General features: G+C 37.6%; 4 protein-coding genes across 10 annotated transcripts in view; 3 read left to right on the top strand and 1 right to left on the bottom strand.

Annotated features, from left to right (window-relative positions):
• LOC144650889 (secreted frizzled-related protein 3-like) overlaps positions 1-14112 on the top strand; it is a 49276-nt gene extending 35164 nt beyond the window's left edge. The window contains exon 6 of the transcript XR_013570219.1: positions 14103-14112. The gene's annotated coding sequence lies outside the window, so the exon portion shown is untranslated. The remainder of the gene's footprint in view (positions 1-14102) is intronic.
• Positions 1378-23377, top strand: LOC144650888 (opsin Rh6-like). Of its 3 annotated transcripts, none has more exons than XR_013570218.1 (2): positions 1378-2773; positions 23286-23377. XR_013570218.1 is itself a non-coding variant. In XM_078510660.1 (1 exon), exon 1 carries the CDS (start codon positions 1412-1414, stop codon positions 2417-2419), a length of 1008 nt encoding a protein of 335 aa, XP_078366786.1. In that variant the 5' UTR covers positions 1378-1411; the 3' UTR covers positions 2420-2910. The 3 variants fall into 3 exon arrangements, 1 of the variants encoding a protein (XP_078366786.1); XR_013570217.1 differs by lacking the exon at positions 23286-23377 and having other exon boundaries at positions 1378-2684; positions 2745-2910; XM_078510660.1 differs by lacking the exon at positions 23286-23377 and having other exon boundaries at positions 1378-2910.
• Positions 14104-18887, bottom strand: LOC144650890 (uncharacterized). 2 transcript variants are annotated; one of them, XM_078510662.1, is made up of 3 exons: positions 18402-18887; positions 15172-15290; positions 14104-14696 (listed from the first exon to the last, which is right to left on the bottom strand). In XM_078510662.1, the coding sequence occupies exons 1-3, from the start codon at positions 18451-18453 to the stop codon at positions 14361-14363; spliced, it is 507 nt and encodes a 168-aa protein (XP_078366788.1). In that variant the 5' UTR covers positions 18454-18887; the 3' UTR covers positions 14104-14360. The 2 variants fall into 2 exon arrangements, with proteins under 2 accessions (XP_078366788.1, XP_078366789.1); XM_078510663.1 differs by lacking the exon at positions 18402-18887 and adding an exon at positions 16540-16993.
• Positions 21465-23377, top strand: LOC144650887 (prolactin-releasing peptide receptor-like). Of its 4 annotated transcripts, none has more exons than XR_013570215.1 (2): positions 21465-23099; positions 23303-23377. XR_013570215.1 is itself a non-coding variant. In XM_078510658.1 (1 exon), the coding sequence occupies exon 1, from the start codon at positions 21825-21827 to the stop codon at positions 22833-22835; it is 1011 nt and encodes a 336-aa protein (XP_078366784.1). In that variant the 5' UTR covers positions 21465-21824; the 3' UTR covers positions 22836-23239. The 4 variants fall into 4 exon arrangements, 1 of the variants encoding a protein (XP_078366784.1); XR_013570216.1 differs by having other exon boundaries at positions 21465-23076; positions 23280-23366; XR_013570214.1 differs by having other exon boundaries at positions 21465-23198; positions 23240-23303.
• Positions 23378-24424: the final 1047 nt, after the last annotated feature.

Genomic DNA, 24424 nt, shown 5'->3' with positions numbered 1-24424 from the left:
AAATATACAATTTTTAAGTCCACCTTACTTCCGATCATTAGCGGTGAAAAAAACTTTTCTGGAATTCACTTAGGCAGCAATAAGCCGGATATGTCAATGTAAATAATTTTACTTGTTCCTGTTTAGCATTTTGATTGTTTAAATACCTGCTTCATTCGTTCTCGGCTTCGAGGCAGCTATACATAATTACGAAAACTATTCATAAAACGCAATTCATGTTCGAGTGCCTAGATATTTAAGTAGTTATCTTAAGTTAGACTTCTCACATTGCTTAAGTGTCATTGCAAGTCGAAAAGGAGTCTGAATTAAACAACAACCATTTTGTAAACGTTTTCGGACCACGCAATACAGATGTTAAATTTTGCCTTAGGATAAATGAGTTATTCTTGGTTTTGAAGCGGAAACTCACAAGACGTCCTTTGGATAAAAAAAGAGAAATAATTCTAAAAAAGAAAGAACTAAAAAATGTGAGCAATAATGAAAAAAAAGCATCAAACGAGTTTATTATTTTTTTGTGTTGGAATGAATATAGAATAAGTTAAAATTTATCACAATCATTTAGCGCTATCTTGTTTATTCCCTGCAATGTTGTTGTAAGCCTTGTTTACATAGGCAAGACCTACACAAATGAGGGCAACAGAAGAACCAACGTATTGATTGCTTTTATAACGTTTGCCCTACATCCAGTGAATAGTTTAAACAAAATGTACAGAAATACATTATAGCTCTTCTACAGAGAAAGAAGCCCCGAAGAAACAGTTTAAGTGTATTTCAATTAGTTATTGTAATTTAGAGGATAGTTCTTCTGTTAAGGTCTTTGCGTGGTTCCCTTGTTTTTCCATTGGCAGCATCGTATACAGAAAATAATCTTTCAATATCTTTTGATTTTGTTACCTTTCTAAGCAATGCGGTGTGAAACGCACTGATTTATTCCATTGGGTCGGAAAAAGTCTTTTAGTTCGAGTTGTCGGGGAGCTCAAGGAATCGATCGGGATTTCAATGTAGAAGGAGAAGCGCTTTTAAAATGATTGGAAATGTATGCAGACAGTGGCATTTTCAAAAGCCTCATTTCTGATATCCATGAACTAAATCTCTCTTTAATGCTTCAGCGATTTGTTGATAGCAAACAACTGTACGTAGACAAAAATCAATTTTCTTTCTTGTTGTAAAATTGCAAATAGATCTTAATCAAACTTCAAAGCACAAAACCATTTCTTAATTAATCATAGTGAAATAGCGAGGCGTCGACAAGTCTTATTTAATAAATATCGGGCACATTAAATTGACAAATGATCCAAGCAAAGCGGTTTTAATGGCTAACACCTGTTTATATAAGGTCACGGATCATTGAATCTGCACCTTTTTTGATTCTCCACCCTTGCCTGAAATTCCGAGTTTTGCCGGGTCCGTGATGTCTTTCAACAACACAACCGTCGTACAAGGCAATTCGACGCAGTCAACTCATGCAGTCGACATCATTATCGAGCCTACTTGGTTTGCTATTATTCGACTCACCGTTGAATCCATTATCGCTTTCGCAGGCGTCATTGGAAACTTCGTGGTTTGCTTTGCTATAACGCGACACCGTACGCTGAACACAGCTCCCTCGAATACTTACATCAGGAATGTGGCCATCGCAGATTTGGCAACGCTTCTTGTCACGTTTCCACTGGGTATAGTTAGGGAACAATTCACTTATTGGCCGCTTGGTGAATTCACATGCCGATATGTTTTCCCGTTAAGCGACATCTTTTTCGGCGTGTCTGTTTGGTCGATTGCTGCCGTTGCAGTGGACAGGTATCGCATGCTATCCGCTGATATTCCTCGGCTGGCTCTCCGATCACTGACAGTACCAAGAATCGTTTGCGCTGCTATCTGGGTCATTTCGTTGTTAGCGATCTCGATGCCTCTGATCCTTGTTTATGAGTACCAACAGCCACCTGATGCAAAACCGCTCTGCTCCGCAATTTGGCCCAATTCTGAGTTTCCTCTCATCTACAGCATTGCCATGTCCCTGTTTACCTATGTCGTACCGTTAACCTTGATCTTTGTGACCTACTGCACCATCAAACGCAAGTTGTACAAGAGCGAAACGTTCCATTTAGAGATGGCCGACCACAGTTTCAGTGGGAGTTTCAAAAGCAGCCAAGTAAGTCTCGTGAAAACGCGTAGCAGAAGATTCAACAAGATCATGACTCCAGTGGTTGTCGTATTCGCGATCGCAATTCTTCCTCTCACCCTTTTTCGTATGGCTGGTCTGTTTTACTTCAATCACCGCATATTCCAAAAATACGCCTATGTGATGTTTAGAATTTGCTTCTTCTTTTATCTTTTCAATTCTGCATGTAACCCACTGATTTATGCTATCGTCACAAAAAGGTTTCGCCAGTCGTTTAGGGAAATGCTTGCCTGGGCATGATGACTGTTTAGACTGATGTGTCGACATTGTCAACGAGAAAACCTTTTCTTCGAGCAGAGAACCTTAGTTGAACTGCTCAATCAGATGTTGTATCCCTTTGCCTAGAACACTTCTAAAAATATACCGTCTAAAGTAATAGGAAAGAAAAACATAAAAACTTGTATGGACGCCTGTTTAGAACTCAGCTTGAGGCAAGAATTGAAAAGACTCTGCTCATGAACAGCCAGTCATTTGCTTTGGAAGTTTTATGTAAACAATTTTGGTAGTAAATGTAAAGTGAAATGGCAACTTGGATAAAGTGAAAGTAAGTGAAGAAGCGTCTAAGTCTAAGGTTAATAATTTTTGAAGTCTACCGTAAACAATTTTGGAAGTGCAAGGTAAACAATTTTGGTAGTGCAAGGATATAAGTTTGGTAGTGCAAGGTAAATAGTTTTGGTAGTGCAAGGTAAATAATTTTGGTAGTGCAAGGTAAATAATTTTGGTAGTGCAAAGTAAATAATTTTGGTAGTGCAAAGTAAATAATTTTGGTAGTGCAAAGTAAATAATTTTGGTAGTCTAAAAGGTAAACTGTTACCAGGAGCTATTTGAAAAAGCGTAAACTATAAAAAAATGTAAAAAAAGGCGCGAATGCATCGATAATAATGGAACGAAAACAAGAAAACTGGTCTCAGTTTGACTACAAACCCGACAACATCGCTTGAGTGATTTTTTTTTATATATAAATACGTTAACATTGGATGGGCTAAGTGTGCTCTCTTATAAATTAAAGCTGCAAGTAATTAGAAAAGAAAACCTGAGCACAGATGCGTATGCTTGTTTATATTCAACTTGATTTAGGGAGTAAAACCCCGTTGGCGCCGCACATACAAATATATTTGGTTTATCCGGATGGGCTTAGTGAGCTTAGTCATAAATTATTAAGGTGTTTTTCACTCTTTTCTGAAGGTTATAAACACATTCTCTGGCTAAAAATAATAAAAAAGTACCGAGCTTTGCCTGTGCGAATCGTAAAGCGTATCAAGAAACGCGTCCGTAAATAAAGGGGAAAGTTTGTTCATCTTTCATCTTTTCTCCTTTTGCTCTGCTAGAACCGTTTCGCGTTTTTTAATGAGGAAAAGCTTTGAAAATCAATTTGGAAAAATTGCTTTTATTAATCATCACAGAGTTCCGAAAATAAATCTTAGACTCAGAGGGGTTTCAACTTCATGCGGTAACAACTAAAGCATCTGTTGAGTTTTTTTAAGGCATCTGTTAAGTTTTTCATTCTAGATTTGAATGCATTTGCATTGAGAAATGCAACGTGGAATGTGCGAGAAATTTCAGACATCGAATTGCACATCGACATCTTTTTAAAGGGTAAACGTTAACTCGATTCGAAAACACAATAAAAGGTAGTGTTCAAAGGAACCTTAATAAACTAGTTAAGTTTCTATCTTTTGGGGTGGGGGTTGTACTGCAAATTGTGTCCACAAAAACATTTGAAGTGGTATCGAAATCTGAACCGAATGACGTAACACAGAATAACCTCTTTAGTACATTCTCAACCTCGGTTATCGCATTTCTAGCTTTTAGTTTGCTTAAGGAGGCTCGATGTAGTTTTTTAGCCGAAGGGTGGTTATTTTGAAAATTAAAATTATCTAGGAAGCCAATGTTTGATTTTTGCCAAAATACACCATAATGATCAAATATGACCAAATTTTAATTTTTTACCCGTCACTTAGTCACAAAGGGTACCATAGCAACGATTGATGTTTTCTTTTGTTCTCAAACAAGCTTGATTTTCTCGAAATCTAGATTGACTCTTGGTATTCATTTTTTGATATGCTAAAGTTTAGTTGATTGACTAACTGTTGACGAAATTTTAGAAAAATCTGTAAGAGCGTTTTCACGTAAATCAAGAATGAAATTTTTAGAAAAAACACCGTTTTAATATAAAATAGGCGCTTTAAAATTGTTTCGTATTATTTGATCACAGTTACTCTCACTGAAATATAACTACTTACACCATAAAAGACCATTAACCAAAAGCGAAAGACTTTTTGCTTTAATTTGTTAAAATATATCGACTGCCGATTCTAGGAAATTATAAGAAAATACCAAAAACTTCATTCTTAATTTACTCTAAAACGCTCTTACAGATTTTCCTAAAATTTTGCGTACAATCTACTATACTTTAACATATCAAAAAGTGAATACCAAGAGTCAATCTAGATTTCGAGAAAATCAAGCTTGTTTGAGAACAAAAGAAAACATCAAACGGCTTGGGAAAATAATGAACTCGGCTTCTTCTGATTACGGAAGATATGGTAATTCAAGAAAAAACCAGAGTTTATCTTATAGCGAAAATAGGCGGTCAATCTGTTTACAATTTTGTTCGTGCCGAGAAGAAATATTACAAAAGATGACAAGAAGGACATTTACTATAAAGAGCATTTCCCCTGTTCACAAACAAATAACTTTAAAGCACGAAGCTTCATGCGAAATATTTAATGGCAAATTCCTGTTGACAAACAACATAAAAAAAGAAAAACGAGTTGGTGTGCAAAGCAGCACTGAATAAACAATTTACTCGAAGATCTGAAAACCAACGCAATTTGGTTCAGAAAGTGTAAGCGTTGTGTTTCACTACTGATTAGTGCTGGCAATTCAGTAAAGTTTGTTACCTTATATCTGGACAAGGCGCTTCAATTCTTGAAGAATATTGCTTTCAAACGATCGCGAGCACAATGAATGAGAGAGAGGAGACGGCAAATTTTCGTGGCGGTGTAATAAAACAACACCGCCTTTCCGACGGTGAAATTATGTAGAAGAGCAATCTTTCTCCCATCGGTGGGCATCCGTGCAGCTATTAACTTCCCCTTCCCTCGTTGAGATTAATTGTGTCTGAGTTCATTGCGTCTGAGTTCAGAAGTTTTTTTCTTTTGCTCCAATCGTTTGCAAATACTGAGACGATCGTAGGCGATCGAAGCGATTGCAAGCGATCGGGGGGTTCTCATATGATCGTACCGATGTCCGCTACGAAGAACAATCATCTAAGTCCTAGATCCAACACAATAGCAACCTTAAATGAAAGAGAAAAACTCGTGGCCTCCTATTTTCTCAGTTATTGCTGTTTTACGGCGAAGAAGGGATAGAAAAGCTAGAAGGGTAGAACACGGGCGATCCAAGCAATCGTGATCGCCCCAATCGCCGCAGACGTTAGCGATCGCCTGTGTAATGTTTCTCATATAATCGTCCCGATCGCAAGAAACGTTTTAGAGCGACAGTGGCGATAGAAACGATCGGGGCAATTATATGAAAACCAGTCTTAAGCTTACACAGTGAACAATGCGCCGCCGATTTTGCCGCCGTTTATACAGTCGCTTCGTTTTCGTCAAATTGAATCGTGCTCATGCAAAAAGTGATCATAACCAACTCGTGCTACGCTTTCGTTGGTTATTTTATCACCTCATATCTAACGTGTGCTCATGAAATAAGTTGTGATTATCAGTCAAATGAAAGCCCGAAATGTTTGAACAGACACTTAAATTTTCTCAATGATATGAAATAAATTAAGAAACATTGGTAGGGGGTTTTCTAATCGGAATAAATAATAATTCTGTAAAAAAATCGTCATTCAAATACGAGGGACTTGTTTTTCAATTCATATTTTTTTGTGGAAGGAGTGCACATTTTCAGCAATGCAAATGTTATTTCTTCCCATAAATAGGTTTATATTTCTTCCTAAATATTATATCAATCGATTGAGGCTTTGATTTCTATCAGGTCTTACTTGATGCGTTTATTATCACATCCTCCTCTAAAAACTTATTAAAAATACCATCTGTGAAGTTAGTAAGCTATGGCCATAGGTGCTTCTCTTTTGTAGCACCTAGCCTATGGAACTCTCTCCCGAACTATATAAGAGAGAGCGGCTCGCTATCAGATTTTAAGACTTGTCTTAAGACATACCTTTTTAACAAATTTTATAATTAGACTTTTAGTTAGTCAGTTAACCAGTAAATTAGATAGTTTAGTTAGACAGTTAGTTAGTTACTTAGTTAATTAGTTAAGTTAGTTAGTCAACGAGTTCGTTTTTCATTTAAGAGTGTGTCCATAAGAGGACCAGGCAACATGTGATACAGCTCATATCACCGATTTCGCCCAAACTAAGCATAAATGCTGGGTGTGGTGAGCTATTTACTGTGACAAAACATCAGCTTAAAATATTTTATTCTCTTCAAGTTATGGCACCTTTTGCAAAAATGGCCATTTTTCACTAATTTATGCATATTTAATTAGATGACTTTGATTGAACAGTTCCACAAGAAAAAAAGACTTCTGAAAATAAAATTCACTGCACTATATTCTGTGGTTATTAGGCTTTAAGTACAATAATTCACTTCAACCGTCTGATTTGATTTCTTCTCCTCAAACGGTCTTTTGGAAGGTACACATTTCGTACTGTTGGAAATAGCCTTTAACTAGCGCCCAATATCTCCCATGAGCAACAACTTATATACATTATTCTTACATGGGTAATGAAATCCATCTCTAAACTTCACAAAAATGCCACAAAATGTCTGGGGACTTCAATATTTTATTATTATTGAGGAACTAAACACACGTGACTTAACGATTTCTTGCTATTTCATCAAAATTCACCGAAACACAGAAGCCATTTATTTGCCTCAATTTGGCATAAAGTCGGTACGAAATAGCTAATCAAGCATAAATCTATAGATAACAATCAAAATATTGGCGAAGAAAAGGCAGTTAGGACATTTTTCGGAGCGTTTTCAGAGCCGATATAATTCGGCAATGTTGTGATAGCAAATGTAAAAATAGCAGCGAAAGATTTTCTTCAAAAGTTCGCTCAATTCAACATTTAGGCACATCAAAGTTAAGAAACAAGAAAGTAATACTACATACATGCCACTTATCGACACACAGATGCTTTCTTTTGAAGGATTTGTTCTTCCTCGCTGCACTTCGATCCTTCGATCGATCTCAATTGACATGTACTGTTGCTTTGAGGCGCGATGAACTTAGCCAATACATCGTGGTTCATTCTTCGTGAAAGGTGTAAACAGGTTGTCAATAAAGTCTTTTAAAGAGCTGTTCAAAGTTCACGGAAGGACACTTCTCTCAGCCAGTTTGAATGAAATAAATTTAACTGGAAAATAAACAGCCGCCATGTTGTATTTCTACCTTTGAGCCTGCCGTTTCAGTCAGCGGTACGGCCGTTCACTGGGGCAAGTACGTAGTGTAGTCATCATATAGTTGTTTGACTAAATCCTATATAGGGATATTCATAGAGGGGATACATAGCCTAGCCCTACACAGCTATACACACCTATACATAGTTTAACACAGCTATACACAGCTATACACACGCGTGTTCATTTGCTTTTCCTCCGTAAATGTTTGTTTTCGTTGGAATAAGTAGCGGATGGCGTTATCTACCCTCTGAACAACCGGGGCTTGATCTTAGCCTTATAAGTAGTGTGCGTTTCTTGTAAAAGTGAGAATTTTTTTCAACTTCTCCAATGAATTTTTTTGATAAATAGTTGATGAGAAATACACTGGATGCAGTGTAATGTATGCGATGCAATCGGTTTTGATGCTTTGAAATTGAGCTCTGAAATTTCGGAAACCATTAAATGATCAGAGCAAGTTTTTTCCATCTTATATCAGGTTAAAACTAGTATGTTTATTGTTTTTTTGTTGTTTCTGTCTTTTTGGGAGGTGGGGGAGGGGGTGAATATGGACATTCGAAGAAATGGCGGTCAGGTTGTCAGCCTGGCCTGTGTACATCTATTCCTTCTGTTCAAATCGTCTATATTATATTACACTTTGGCAGCTAGGAGACTGAATTTGTCCCCAATCTCTTTTTCGGGATCCCACAAAGTTCTCCATCTGTCCATTTACCGATAAACGTCATTACTGCAGTTTTGTTTTAGAAAAGGGCATTTATGGGGACAAATTTTTCCTCCTGAATGCCCACATTGCAAGTGACGAATTGCGGCTTCAAATGATAATTTTCTTCATCACCGACTCAATTTAAGTGGCTATGTGAGTTACAAAGACGCGAATGCAGACTTTTGTAAAGAGCTTAAACCCCGCATTAACGCTTAACAAATTTATTGCAAGACTAGGACTACGCAAGACGGCAAAACTTATTAGCTAATGTTTCAACCAGCACAGGTAGTCTTCTGTCTTCTTCGAGGTCAACGCGAGGGAAACCCGTTTTATTTTTTGTTGTTTTCTCTCTCTACATTCACACCTTTATAGATATATGTATATATTTGCTGCGCCATATAGACTGCGTCGCTAAAGGCATTTCGTACGTGAATACTTTGTTCAGTTCAGCACAGACGCTCCCCCAACTAAAGCACTTGCGCAAGAAAGACCACCTGCTACGATTACAAAACCTACCTCGCTATCCACCGGATAGTGATTTATCCCGTGGTAAACGTTATTCTCCAATTTTGCTGAGTTATTCCTTTTTTTCCCATTTATGCCCCGGGGGTAGGGGAATTTGGTCAAAAAATGTAATCGTTATGCGCGGTATTAATCACTATTTCCGCCAGGGGAGGGGAATTTGAGCAAGCAATAAAAAATACAAATGTCTGGAAAGTAATTGGGAGACGTTGACATTTTGATTTGTTTAACTGTGTAGCGTCTTTTATGCTAAAAATAATTGTTTATGTTCCAAAATGACGCTAAATGGCGGTATAAAACTGCTCCGACGTTTCGGCAATACTGCCTTCTTCAGGGTGCCACCCCAAAAAAGGCAGTATTGCCGAGACGTCGGAGCAGTTTTATACCGCCATTTAGCGTCATTTTGGAACATTAACAATTATTTTGATTTGGTTGCCGTGCATGCCGACCGTTGAACATAAAAATCAAGAACTCTAGATCTGTTTCGGTGAAAGTCAAATGGAACAGAATTTTTTCTGGAAAATCTCTTCGGAAATTGACGGAACGTCAGAAATTTTCTTACCATTTGTAAGGTTTCCCAGTTCTAGTCTCCCATCCTTCGGAAAGAAATAACAGGAAACTGAGCTACAAATGGTAAGCGACATCTATTTCGGTAAGTTTGCTAATTTTGGAAAGAAACCTTTCAATTCCAACCGGTTCTCTCCAACAAATGGTAAGCACCCTAGAATTTGTTCAGCATCACATTGCGGTAAACACGTCAAGCTGTAGCGGAGGAAATAGTTTTCCCTACGACAATTTGAAAATATTCTCATTTTCATCACAAACGCATCCAACGAACACTCGCAGAGGAAAAGCAAATGATCGCGCGTGTGGTCACGCGTGATGGACGCGTGATGCTCAGTGAACGACCGTACCGCTGACTGAAACCGCAGGCTCAAAGGTAGAAATTCAACATAGCGGATGTTTATTTTCCAGTTAAATTTATTTCATGCCAACTGGCTGAGAAAAGTGTCCTTCCGTGAACTTTGAACAGCTCTTTGAATGACTTTATTGACAACCTGTTTACACCTTTCACGAAGAATGAACCACGATGTATTGGCTAAGTTCATCGCACCTCAAAGCAACAGTACATGTCAATTGAGATCGATCGAAGGATCGAAGTACAGCGAGGAAGAACAAATCCTTCAAAAGAAAGCATCTGTGTGTCGATAAGTGGCATGTATGTAGTATTACTTTCTTGTTTCTTAACTTTGATGTGCCTAAATGTTGAATTGAGCGAGCTTTTGAAGAAAATCTTTCGCTGCTATTTTTACATTTGCTATCACAACATTGCTGAATTATATCGGCTCTGAAAACGCTCCGAAAAATGTCCTAACTGCCTTTTCTTCGCCAATATTTTGATTGTTATCTATAGATTTATGCTTGATTAGCTATTTCGTACCGACTTTATACCAAATTGAGGCAAATAAATGGCTTCTGTGTTTCGGTGAATTTTGATGAAATAGCAAGAAATCGTTAAGTCACGTGTGTTTAGTTCCTCAATAATAATAAAATATTGAAGTCCCCAGACATTTTGTGGCATTTTTGTGAAGTTTAGAGATGGATTTCATTACCCATGTAAGAATAATGTATATAAGTTGTTGCTCATGGGAGATATTGGGCGCTAGTTAAAGGCTATTTCCAACAGTACGAAATGTGTACCTTCCAAAAGACCGTTTGAGGAGAAGAAATCAAATCAGACGGTTGAAGTGAATTATTGTACTTAAAGCCTAATAACCACAGAATATAGTGCAGTGAATTTTATTTTCAGAAGTCTTTTTTTCTTGTGGAACTGGTCAATCAAAGTCATCTAATTAAATATGCATAAATTAGTGAAAAATGGCCATTTTTGCAAAAGGTGCCATAACTTGAAGGGAATAAAATATTTTAAGCTGATGTTTTGTCACAGTAAATAGCTCCCCATACCCAACATTTATGCTAATTTTGGGCGAAATCGGTGATATGAGCTGTATCACCTGTTACCTGTTTCTGCCCTGTTCTCTCACGGGCACACTCTTAAAGGCTTTAATAATTCTTAGTTTTATTTCCATTTTTACAGCTTAGCTATTTTATTTGTTAGTATTTCCTCTTATCACTGATGTAAATTTTTTTTAAGTAATTTTCATTTTTTAATAATATTTTACTGTAAAGCGCCATGAGCCATGGATATGGCGCTATATTTTTTTATTATTATATTATTCCAGGCAGGTCGAAAATTAGAATTTCAGAAGCAGACCGGCATATTTTAATTCTTTATGTTTACTAGAAGACGTAAGGCATGCAGCTGAAATAATAGAAACAGTTGGAAAACGTTTGTAATGGAGGCCAGCGAAATCAACTAGGCTTTATTGTTTTCGAAACGTTGCTATGAGCTGCTCTGAATATCACAGAATGTAGTGAGATAGACTACAAAACAGTCGTTTTTTCTCTAAAGTAATTGGAAAAAGCGCTTATCGAAGGCGCGAGGCGCCGAATCTCCCCAGTCTCACTCACAGTTTTAACAATGGCTCCAGACCTCTCTCGTCTTCGTTCGAAGACTGAGCGTGTTCGCAAAAGATACGACTGTGTTGCAGTCTAGCAGTGAGCGTAATAACTGTTGTATATCACCCTGGCATTTAAACAGGGAAACGTGTTTTGGGCTTTTATTTTTTCGTGATTCGTGATTCCCAATTTTAAGACCTTTTCACGTGCGCGTGAAGGCAATTTTTAGCTTAAACGTGACCCGTAATAGAAGAGTTGAATTAGTGAATCGTGAATCATCTCGTTTTTTCGTGACATTATTTCTGATTTTGTATTTAAGACGAGTAAACGTACGTCTTTGTTTTAGCTCTGTGGTTGGGTTTTAAACAGATGAAACATTTGTCAGCTGTTTTGCCGCGTGTGTGATCTTGACAGACATAATATTCGGTTTTACACCTTCACAGCGTAAAAGTCTAAACAGGGATCGCCAAGATTTTTGCGTGAACGTGAAAACATTTTTAGAATTATTCGTGACGCGTGAAAAACCAAATATATTTACGTGATTCCATTTTGCAAAGAGGTAAAGAGGACCCTGTTTAAAAAAAATATGGATGGATTGAAATTCGATTTATGTCGGGCTGAAAAATGAAGCATTCTGGCCAGTGGAAGCATTATCTGTCGTAGGAACAAAAGTTTCCCTGTAATTAGCACGAAAGGAAACGTATATTTTGGAAGCAATTTTCTACCCACTCGGAAACTTTTTCCTTCTGTGTGACAAAGACATCACGTTTTGTTTGCGGCTAACCATTTCTTCTTCAAAAATGCATCCGTAATTATATCACCTTAATGCTTGTATTTACGCTTCGGAAACGTTTGTATCGGAAGCAATTTTTTTCCACTCGGAAACTTCTTTCTTCTGTGTGACAAAGACATACGTTTCGCTTGCGGCTGACCATTTTTTTTTAATTGCCAACGAGACAGGCGAGCCAAGAGGCGAGGCTGTCGAGGCGGCAGAATCATAGAGCCGTGTGCGTATGAGTGTATAGGCAGAGAAAATCTTAAGTTCTGCGTAAGGGACTTTTTTTTGACCATATTTGGGTGTAAGTAAACCCCATATTTGGGTTGTATTGTTCTTCCCAACTGGTTCCCAGTCTCTCAATCCTTGCTAGAGAGCAAATGACCAAAATGGCGTCCACGCGGCTCGCTGTTAAAATTTTCAATGTGGTCATTCATCCCTTTACCGATAAATACACCTTTAGGGAATTATAAATCGAAAGAGAATACCCTACAGAATATTCCACCGCCGAAAAAATGAACATCAAGGTCTTCAAAGCGATGAAATAATCTTTCGACTTTGGAGTCCTTTGATTTACGATCGAAGAGAGACATGAAAATCAAAAGCGGACTGTTGACTTCAAATAGAGTTTTCTTGACTTATGAGAATGCTGAAGTCGGGTAAATGCTTCCTTTTAGTGTTGATTGTGCTTATAGTAATTGTTTGACCGATGATTTATTCCAAATCAAATACCGTTTATATTTTATTTGGCACACATTTTCGCTCCGCGTAGGAATAACATCAATACAAAGCAACGCTCACTAAAATTACTGCATGTCATACACACAAGAAAGTCAAAAGTTTTTTGCTTCTAACGGCAAATGTAATGTTAACTTGAATAAAAATTTTGTCTCCAGATAATCCTGACCGTTGAAGTTTTGTTTTCTATTCAAATTTTTCAAGTTTTGCGTAACTGAACATGACACTTCGCGTGCGAGACTGAAATCTGACCCGTGCATTACTGTCTCTGATTACTGAAAATTATTTTTCAAAAAGCATCTTAGCAGTTTTGATTTTGGGATTTGATTTATAAGAAGTTCTTGAAATGCAACTATCCCTATTGTGGACGGAAACATTTTAACCATCGCGTGTTGTATTTAACAAACAGTGATTAAACCTCATTTAATAGTTAATTATTGCCTACATTTTGTGACATTTTAACGTTGAAAAGAATTTAAAGATTTGTCAAGAGTTATCAATCTGTCAAACCCGTAGCCTGCGTAGCAGACATCTGTGTACGTTTTTTAGTGTGTTTAAAAGAGTGCGCGATCGCGAGAATACGCGCGCTGGAAACTTCGGCGCCTGCTACGCAGGCTATCAAGCCTGTGTCATTTATGAACACCAGAGAAATGGCACTTTTTTCGCATATTACCTAAAATACAATTTACCATATTTTGGTCATTTCAAATATAGTTCTATCAAAAACCATTCAATATCTGTTCTTATGAACAAACATGAGTATTTCGCTCGTTGGCACTTACCGATAGGTACAACAAGTAATGTACATCCGTAATCATATCACCTTAATGCTTTAATCTATGCTTAAAATTGGCGAGTACGTGCTTAATGTCGGCAAATTTACAAATAATCCTTGTGTTTGGACATCCCTTTTTTAAATTTATTTTAAAAAGGAGAGTTCTCCAGCTGCCTGTATAACCCCGAATTCCCCCTTTTGCCATGATAATGTGTAGTCAAAGTGCATCCACAAATGAATATCTGAAAGGTGGTATAAGTAAAATAACAAGTCAAATCTATCGTATGGAAAAACCCGAAATAATATAAAAAGGAACATTGCCAATATAACGATATGTTGAGTTATTTGAGTCAAGGCAAGTGTTTGTTCCAAGACACCATCTTTTATAACTTACATCACTAAATTTTAATAATACCTCACGTAAGCTAGCACAACACGATCAACAACAACAGAAACATCGACTCTAGGTTTTAATAGTGTATATAGTATTTAACGATTTTTAATGTTTATTTATGGAAACGTTACAGGGACAACCTCGTGTTTTCCTTTTCAAGATGTATTTTATTGTATTTTGTTCCATCTTGAATAAATCCTATGTTTATGTTTATGCTGCAACGCAGAGTGACTGCACTTCGTTTAAAGGGGAGGGTTTCGCATACAAACGGGTTTATTACCGTCTACAAGATATTGCTCAAAGGAGCTAAGCTAAGTCAGTTACAGTTTTCCTGAAGTGAGGTAAATAGAATGTCATACAAAGACCTGTCACGCACATTCAATCCGTCATCGATGTGAACAGGGTCCGTCGGGTGAAAGTCTCCACCCCAGCGAAGATTCGGGTCACGTCGAATGCTAGAGATAAAGCACGTCACACCCTCAAGATGGGCCGGTGGATCTACCAAGCATTTGCTGTTGCACAAAACGTCACCTTCATACAAATTCATATCAATTGCATGACCCACCAGGTGATTGCTGTCGACGGCTGGAGGGACAACTATTGGGCCTGAGAGTGGCTTGCCGGATTTCCTGAAGGAACTGGTAACCAATACCTAATAGGAAATGCAGTGTGTGATCAGTTAAGAAATGTGAATGTTTAATAATCAGAAATATGTTTATGGCCCATACGGTATGGGCGGATAGTGTTTAGTTTTTCTACAGCCAATGTAAACTCCATTGTACCTGAGTAAGGCTGGTTTAGCCAGCCGAAATATAGTACATAACAAGTTTAATCATTCTACGTTGTGTCGGTCTTGCTTTTAAATTCAGTCTATTAACAGAATGCAGCTGCTGGCTGAACGAGCTCAGTAACATGGATTGAAATGAGCTTAACAAGTTCTCATTCAATGATTATTCAAAACTTGAATACACCTCCAAGCATGCAAAGATTGCCAGAATCTGTAATACTTCTCACACACTTTTTGCCTACCAGCTCCAGTGTTCTGAGTTGTTCATTTTAAAATGAAATTTCCCTACTATCGTTTTCGTATTAATATAAAGAACGTCTTTGTAAAAAAGTACATCTACCTTTACTCCACATTTACCAGCATAATCGTCGATCTGGGCGATACTGTCATAAAAACCTGTATGAACGCGTGCCGAGTTCACAAAATTCTTGCCTTTGAACTCGACAAGATCGCATTTCCCTAAGGAGACAAATTACGGTATTTTTGTTCAACCTCCAACACTTGTTGGATACTGTACACTAGTTAGTAATGCATCTCAGGGACAAGACACTTCAAATTCCCTTCCCTTTATCATATAAACTTTTAAACATAGTTTGTGGGGTCGATGAAATTCCTATTGTTACGTTCATGCAAAGATATTTTTGTTTTGATATATGTTCTAAGGTTACACTCTTTTTTTTTTATAAGGACCAGCTTTCTAAGAACGCTGAGGCTGGATTTGCCCCAAAATTTTAGAATATGTATGGGCTAGAATAAGAACATCCACACATTTTATGCGTTCTTATATAAAAAAGTGTATTAAATACGCTAGATTTCTTGGCTATTTTAGGCTGAAGTAAGTAAATTAATGCCCTCCTAAGCTTGTTTCACCAAACAGCTTTGTTATTGTACCTTCGGTAACTCAACTAGACTAGTGAATTCTTGTGCATCTGAAAATGAATGGTGTCAAAATTCGAAACCAATATGTAATAAAGAATTTTATTACTGACGGGCAAGTTGAAATATGCACTGTCATATCAGTTTTCGATCGTCAATTTTATTTCAAGTTTTGCTACATTACAATTAAGGCACGCTTAATTTGACACCACCTCATATATAGTGAAGCGCACTGAAAGTTTGCTGAATCTTATTGGCAGATTTTAGGTTGGCCGACTAACTGGCAAGGTGAACTCCAACGATAGGGTCCTACTTTCATTCAACTTCCGGTATAGCTCGAATCAGTATGTATTCGGTAGAGCGGAAGTCATGTTCAATTATTCATGCGTAAAGCTAAAGGCTTTGTCGAAAGTGCAACCGAATGTCAAAATTTACATGTTTAAACTTGGATGCGGAAGCTTAAATGATAACACAAAAATAAAGCAAAATAGCGTTATAATAACGAATGTAAAGTCCCGTGGTTATATTACAAGCCCTGATCCTCGATAAAATTATCATAATTTAAATTAAAGCATGCATCATTGGATGGCAACGAATAGCTTCCTTCCTTCTTTTACACTACGATCTCTCAAAATGTCACCCTCTTTGGCAACTTCTCTTTCTCTTCATAAATAAGCGTTTCTTTATTTTCATTACAACACAAATGTCTAACGGATAATACAATATTTTGGACACTCTCTTTAATCGTCGGATCGACTTCAAGCTTAGGTCACTTAGCTAGTGCTGAGTTTACAACTACCTTCATAAAGCAGATGGCGTTCAAAACCCGTACCTGCATCGCCGTCGAAATGAGCTGCTGCACTTTTACCGTCCATGGCGATTTAGATGAAGAAAAACCCTTCAGGTTGTTAGGTTGTTGAGATCGAAAAATAGGTCGCGTCGAAACAACAAATGATACTTCTATTCCTAGCGCGTAAAAATATATGTAAACATAATCCCTTCCAGGAATTTTACTAACGGGCTTGTTTTGGTTTCGGTTTCATCTAATCAATCAGTCCGTCAATCAATCAATGATCGATCGATCTGTCGATCAATGAGTGCTGATGAACCTGGCTCAGGATACAAGGAAGAAAGCCCATGGAGCGCATTCAGTGATAAGGCTAAACACATAACTTAGGGCAAATTGCTGCAAAGAAAATGGCAGCAACGAAGATAAAATAGCTGATACCGTAAAAGGTATCAATAAATGACAAAGGCACACTCGGAAAGTGCTCCCACTATGACCTTCTGATTACAACTTCGGACGCTCTGCCAATCGTTTTAAGCACTAATACGGCTCTTGTAATCTGAAACACTAGGAGTTGTGGGTATTGGAAACATGCAGTTATCTTCCGAATACAGCGATCAAACTCCATGGCCATCAAGCTATCAAATTCCCGGAAATCGCTACCCATGCATACTGTAAATTGGCAAATTTAGTTGTATTCTACCTCTATTAATCGGTCACCTAGTTAGATAACAATGCGATATTTTGACACGACGATAAAAGTCGATAAGCAAAGCAAATCAAGCAAAACAAGCCACGCAGCCCTAAATCACAGACAATCAGATATTTTTTTTAATGCTTGTTGAAGGTGATGGGAAATTGTCCATAGTGGCTTACACAAAGGCATTTGCCTTACGAACAAAACTATATCTCTTAGCCAGACATGAAATTCCCGCCGCAAGAGTGAACATGGCCAAGGATAATTACCTGACTTATTTATTCATCATATTTTGCAGTTTCTGATGTTGTCACCAATGACATGTTCATCATGTGATCAATTTTAATTCAATTTTTGTCACTGACGACACGCTAAATTTTGGAACACCTCTCTTCCCGAGGTTGACCGCTTTATAGAGGTTTGACTGTAACAGTCTATCTCAAGCCCGATGTAACTTTAAAAAGAGCATGATGAAATAAGAAAGTAAATCGTGCAAACAGCATGAAAGTGAAGCAAGCTGAAAGTTGAGTCATTCAAATTGGCGGATATAAGGCTTGCCGACTAGCGGACTGTTTAAACTTTAATTTAAGAGAAGCATTCATTGTAATTTAATTTCTCTTAAAAAAAAAGCTGAAGGGAAGGCTGGAGGTCATTTTGCCAGGCGCTGCTTTCATGAAACTTCCGGTAAAGCCTAAATCAGTATATATTTTGTATAGTAGAGCGGAAGTCATGCTGAATCAGTCAGGCGAAAGGTCGCGAAAAGCTAAAGAGCTTTGTCGAAAGTGCAACTGAACGTCGAAATTTACATGTTGATACTTGGACGCCGAAGCTTAAATGATAAAACATAAACATAGCAAGGTAACGTTAAACCAAAGAAAAGAAAGTCCCGTGGATACAATACAAGTCCCGGTCCTCAAATAAATAATCATAAGAACATGCAATTAACATTAGATGGCAGCGATTAGCTTCCTTCTTTCTTTACGTAAACTAAAGTCGCTTCGATTTTTCGAAATGTCAACATATTCAGTCACTGTTCGTTCTCTCCATACATTAGCCTTTCTTTATCCCCGTTATACCACAAATGGCTAACGGATAATACAGGATTTCGGATAACACTCTCTTCAATCGACTTCAAGCTTAGGCCACTTAGATAATGAAGTGCTGCTTTTATAATTACCCTTACAAAGTTGATGAAAATTTAAACACTTACCAGAATCGCCTAAATAAGCTGCTGCACTACATAACAGCAACGGCAAGAGCATGAAAACGTTTACAATCCATGTCGATTTTGATGTCGAAACACTAAAGTATTTGAATAAACGGTCGTCCGATCGAAACAAGTGATACTTCTATTCAAAGCGCGTACAAATATATGCAATCATGATCCCTTCCAAGAATTTTGCTTACGCGCTTCTTATGATTTCAGTTTCATCTAATTGATCAATCACTCAGTCAATCAAGCAATGATCGATCGATCTATCGATCAGTTAGTGCTGCTGAACCTACCCTGGATACAAGGAAGACATTTTCGTACCCAGAGCCCTTTTCGCTTCTCTTAGCCGGCAGGGCCTTGGCAGGAAAAACGGAAGGCTCTGGATTACCAGTCCTACCTTCTTGGACTTCCGTTCTTCATGAATGAAGTCGTGCGTGATGTTTCTATAAACTGTTTGACCAGAAATAAAAATGTACTCAAAAATCGCGAAAAACGGCAGTAGTTTGTTAGTTTTGGTTAGTTTTATCTAGAAAGTTGGCAAGGTGACCTTTCCCGAGTTTCTGTATACAAATAGGATTCGTTATTTCAAAAAAAAAATGTAGTGGATTTTTTTAAATCTCCCTACAGCCTTTTTATAAATAACTCAAATTCTACAAGATCGTTTTTTTCTCATATTGCGAATTAGGTTAAAGAAGGTGTTCAGTCGAAATGTGGAAAAAAATAACAGGTCACTGAAGAATAAACTATCAGATTTCAAAAACTTAATTTTAGAGGGCACTTGGGCAGCACTATCAGGCCGTTACCTGGCAACAAATTTTGAGCTTCCATTAAACACGATTTATTCTCTTTCAAATGAACTGTAATCCATTTATATTGTTTTTTCGTTATTTCTGATGGTTTTAGGTATGTCTGTGAGGCAAGTCGATGAAACGTCTTGTCCTGACGAGTCCTTCAAAATAGCGGCAAATATGAAGAATGTCGAAATTTGGCAAGTTTACACAGCTATAAATATTTAATTAAGGCAATACCGCAAGGCTTTTTTTCTGTAGTAATATTTTCTATTGTATCTACTCTTCGGCTGCGTTGGTTTGATTGAAATAGACCGCCTTACTTACATTTTCAAAAAATAAAGTTTGAATCTGAGCCGTTTCCGCGTGTTTCATCAAGGTGTGTGGTAGGGGTGTCGTTAATGTCTTGTTGGAAGCTTTATTTGAGATCAATGTTCATGAGAGTCGGTGCGATTAATTGACAACCTCAGTTATATCCTTAAAAACTCGAAAAAATAAATGATCCGATCAAGCGCATTATGGTTTAAGTATAAGTACATAAATGTCTTGCAACACACAAAAAATGAGCGAAATCTATTTATCAAGCCAGATCGACCACTTCCTTTTTTACAGAGAGAGACTCTTAACATATTTACTTGAGTTCCTGAGACTTTTTCTGCAGCACGTTGTTTACCAAAAACGAAGGAAATTCATTCAGTATCTACTCAAAAATCTCTTAAGTATTGAGCAACAATAAAACAAAATATTCCGTCCTAGATTTCGTCATTTAGCCGCACGGATTAAAAGCAAGATTTAAGCCTTATTAATTATAGCATGGAGCGTTTCGTGAATTACAAAAAATTCCGCAAGCGTTGCTTATCAAAAACAAATGAAATTCAACTTGTATCTTCATCAAATTCTCTTATATATTGACCAGCAATAAAAAAAGATTATACAATAACAGAGCTACTGTGTGCGTTGTGATTGGTTAATGACTGTCATCTTTAGGTGCATACAGATGACGTCACTGCGTGGTGTGACTAGCTTGCGTGATCAGAGTTCATAGTCCAAATCATTGTTGTCGGCAAAGTATTTCTCGCGGGGCAACAACAAACAGAAAAAGTTCAGCTTAGATTATAAACTTTCAGTGAGAAATAAACTGCCAAGTATCGATCACATTACGAGACGTTGCATTTAAATGGGCTAAACTGATAAGCAAGCTTGAAGTGGACAGCGTCTGATTAAAAAAAATATCACAAGCTGTAAGAGTTTGTCCGATGTCGAGCAGTTTGGCGACGCCACGGGAAATCCATGAATGGCGGTTAAACCATAGTTAATATAGGGAAATGGTTAGGAAGCCCGGCAAACATCAAAGGAGCAAACAAAGAGGCCAAGATTTATGTTGGAAGGTCCACGACCCTGCACATCTTTTGTTTTGTGCTCATACAATATGCATGAATTATCGTAATCGCCATGATTCTAATGGAGTCCGTAAGCTGCATGAACTCACACGTAACCACCTATTGTATTTTCTCAGGTTTTGTGCAGGGTCAATCCCCATCAAATAGCGAACAAAAACATACAACAAAGAACTTTGCCGGGCTTCCTAACCACTTCCCTCTATTAACTATGGTTAAACGCTAAGGTTAAATCTTACAGAGTTGAACAACATTTCCAAATTTCAAAAAAACGTAATTTTTATTCGTTGACGTTTTAGTTTTTCATTACTTGTTAATTATTATATTTATCACGGTTAATTAACCGTGTTTTGTAATTATCGGAAAAACTTTATCGTGAAATGAAAAAAGTTTAGCTCAGACACATCGGTAGCGGCATTGCTTTAGCTTTGAAGTACTGACGTCTTCTATAATTGTATAAAACAAATAGATTCCAATTTGCCGTGGGTCTGTTCAGTAATAGATCAAAGAAGACGTCAAAATGTAGTGACACTAGACGCACGGCAAAATGGAATCTATTTGTATTTCAATACAAGACTATGCGTTTATATCGAGCACAACTTTGCAAATTTGAAGCGGCGTGCCAATAAACTGTCTTGCATCCGGCTCCCTTTCCATTTACATCTTATAGAGGCGAGTTTTGAGCAAAGTGAAACTTAATAACTTGATTCAGAAGATTTTTATTTTATTTTGACGACGTATATCAAAAATAAGTTTAGAATTTTGACGCGTACGCGAGGAAGAACTGAACTCAGTATAGTGTTGTTTATTTCAAATTCTTAACCAATCAACAGAATTGAAGTAAAAAAGAAAAAAACAACTGCGGGACTCCGCTTTTAGGCTTGTCTGAATCTATATAATAAAATGTAAGTAGTGTAAGTCGGTAGAGCATAGTGTTGTCAGCCGTGTAAATAGTGAAATGGCGAGGCGTCAAATTAACAAGAGTCAGACACACTCTAGCCCCCCACGCAGTCGTTCTTAGGGGCGATCGTGTTGATGAGGAGTGAAACACGATAGCCCCTAAGAACGATTGCGTGGGAGGCTAGACAAACTCATGCGACAAATGATCAAAACAGACAGTCTTTATGGTGAACACCTGTCCCTCCCTTGTTTTTAAGATCAGGTTACATTGCACTTGCACTTGATTCTCAATTCTGGCTTGAAATTCAGAGTCTTCGAGTTTCGCCGAGTCCGTGATGTATTTCAACAACACCACCGTCGCACAAGGTGCCAATTTGACGCAGTCGGCTCAAGCAGTCGACAACATCATCGAGCTGAAATGGTTGGCCATCGTTCGACTCACCGTTGAGTCCATTATCGCTTTAGCCGGCGCCATTGGAAACTTCGTGGTTTGCTTAACTATAACGCGACACCGCACGCTGAACACAGCTTCCACGAATGCTTACATCAGGAATGTGGCCATCGGAGATTTGGCAACGCTTCTTGTGTCTTTTCCACTAGGTATAGTCAGGGAACAATTCACTTATTGGCCGCTTGGCGAATTCACATGCCGATATGTTTTCCCGTTAAGCGACATGTTTTTTGGCGTGTCTGTTTGGTCGATTGCCGCCATTGCTGTCGACAGGCATCGCATTTTGTCCGCGAATTTTCCCGGGATGGCTCGCAGATCATTGACAGTACCAAGAATCGTTTGCGCTGCTATCTGGGTCATTTCGTTGTTAGCGATCTCGATGCCTCTGATCCTTGTTTATGAGTACCGACAGCCACCCGGTTCAAAACCGCTCTGCTCCGCAATTTGGCCCAAACCCGAGTTCCCTCTCATCTACAGCATTGCCATCTCCCTGTTTACCTATGTCGTGCCGTTATTCTTGATCTTTGTGACCTACTGCACCATCAAACGTAAGTTGTACAAGAGCGAAACGTTCCATTTAGAGATGGCCGACCACAGTCTCAGTGGAAGTTTCAAAAGTAGCCAAGTCAGCCTCGTGAAAACACGCAGCAGAAGACTCAACAAGATCATGACTCCAGTGGTCGTCGTATTCGCGATCACAATTCTTCCTCTCACTCTTTTTCGTATGGCTGGTCTGTTTTACTTCAATCACCCCGTATTCCAAAAATACGCCTATGTGATGTTTAGAATTTCTTTCTTCTTTTATATTTTCAATTCTGCATGTAACCCACTGATCTATGCTATCGTCACAAAAAGGTTTCGCCAGTCGTTTAGGGAAATGCTTGCCTGGGCATGATGGCTGTTTGGACTGATGTGTCGACATTGCAATCGAGAAAACCTTATCTTTAAACAGAGAGCTTTTGTTAAACTGCTCAATCAGATGCTGTATCCATTTGCCTAGAACGCTTCTAAAAATATAACGTCTAAAGTAATAAGAAAGAAAAACATAAAGACTTGCATGGACGCCTGTTTGGAACTCAGCTTGAGGCAAGAATTAAAAGACTCAGCTCATGAACAGCCAGTCCTTTGCCTTGGTAGTCTAACGCAGACAATTTTGGAAGTGCAAGGTAAAACAATTTTGGTAATGGAAGAAAATAATCTTTGTAGTTGAAGGAAAATAACTTTGGTAGTGCAAGGAAAATAATTTTGGTAGTGCAAGGTAAATAAATAGTGCAAGGTAAATAATTTTGGTAGTGCAAGGTAAATAATTTTGGTAGTGCAAGGTAAATCAGTTTGGTAGTGCAAGGTAAATAATTTTGGTAGTTTAAGGTTAATAATTTTTTAAGTCAAACGTAAACAATTTTGGAAGTGCAAGGTAAACAATTTTGGTAATGGAAGAAAGTAATCTTGGTAGTTGAAGGAAAATAATTTTGGTAGTGCAAGGTAAATAATTTTGGTAGTGCAAGGTAAATCAGTTTGGTAGTGCAAGGTAAATAATGTTGGTAGTGCAAGGAAAATAATTTTGGTAGTGCAAGGTAAATAATTTTGGTAGTGCAAGGTGAAATATAATTTTGGTAGTGCAAGGTAAATAATTTTGGTAGTGCAAAGTAAATAACTTTGGTAGTCTAAAAGGTAAACTGTTACCAGAAGCTATTTGAAAAAGCGTAAACTATAAAAAAAATGTAAAAAAAGGCGTGAATGCATCGATAATAATAAAACGAAAACAAGAAAACTGGTCTCAGTTTGACTAAAAACCGGTAACATCGCTGGAGTATGTTTTTTTTTTCATATAAAAACGTTAACATTGGATGGGCTTAGTGTGCTCTCTTATAAATTAAAGCTGCAAGTAATTAGAAAAGAAAACCTGAGCACAGATGCGTATGCTTGTTTATATTCAACTTGATTTAGGGAGTAATACCCGCGTTGGCGCCGCACATACAAATATATTCGGTTTATCCGGTTCGGCTTAGTGAGCTCAGTCGTCAGTTATTAAGGTACTTTTCACTATTTTCTGAAGGTTATAAACACAATCTCTGGCTAAAAATAATAAAAAAGTACCGAGCTTTGCCTGTCTTAGTGGATTTTTTTTTACGATTTGAATGATATCTAATAAGTTAGCTATGTTTTATCGTGATTCCCCAGAATATAGAATTGCGAATCGTAAAGCGTATCAAGAAACGCGTTGGTAAATTAAAGGGAAAGTTTTTTTCATCTTTCATCTTTTCTTCTTGCCCATCTAGAACTGTTTCGCGTTTTTGTTATGAGGAAAAGCTTTGAAAAACAATCTGGTAAAATGCTTTTATTAATTATCACAGAGTTCGCATTCGTATTATTCTGAGAATAAATCAGAGGGGTTTCACCAGAGAATTAAAAAAAAAAAACTACATGCGGTAACAACTACAGTCTGTAATAATCGAGGCATCTGTTGAATTTTTCATTCTAGAT

This window comes from Oculina patagonica, chromosome 4 (genome assembly GCF_052425735.1).
Source record: "Oculina patagonica isolate OP01 chromosome 4, crgOcupat, whole genome shotgun sequence".
Classification (NCBI taxonomy): Eukaryota; Metazoa; Cnidaria; class Anthozoa; order Scleractinia; family Oculinidae; genus Oculina; species Oculina patagonica.
The sequence above is the reverse complement of the archived record's forward strand: the minus strand, read 5'-3'. Positions and strand labels throughout refer to the sequence as shown.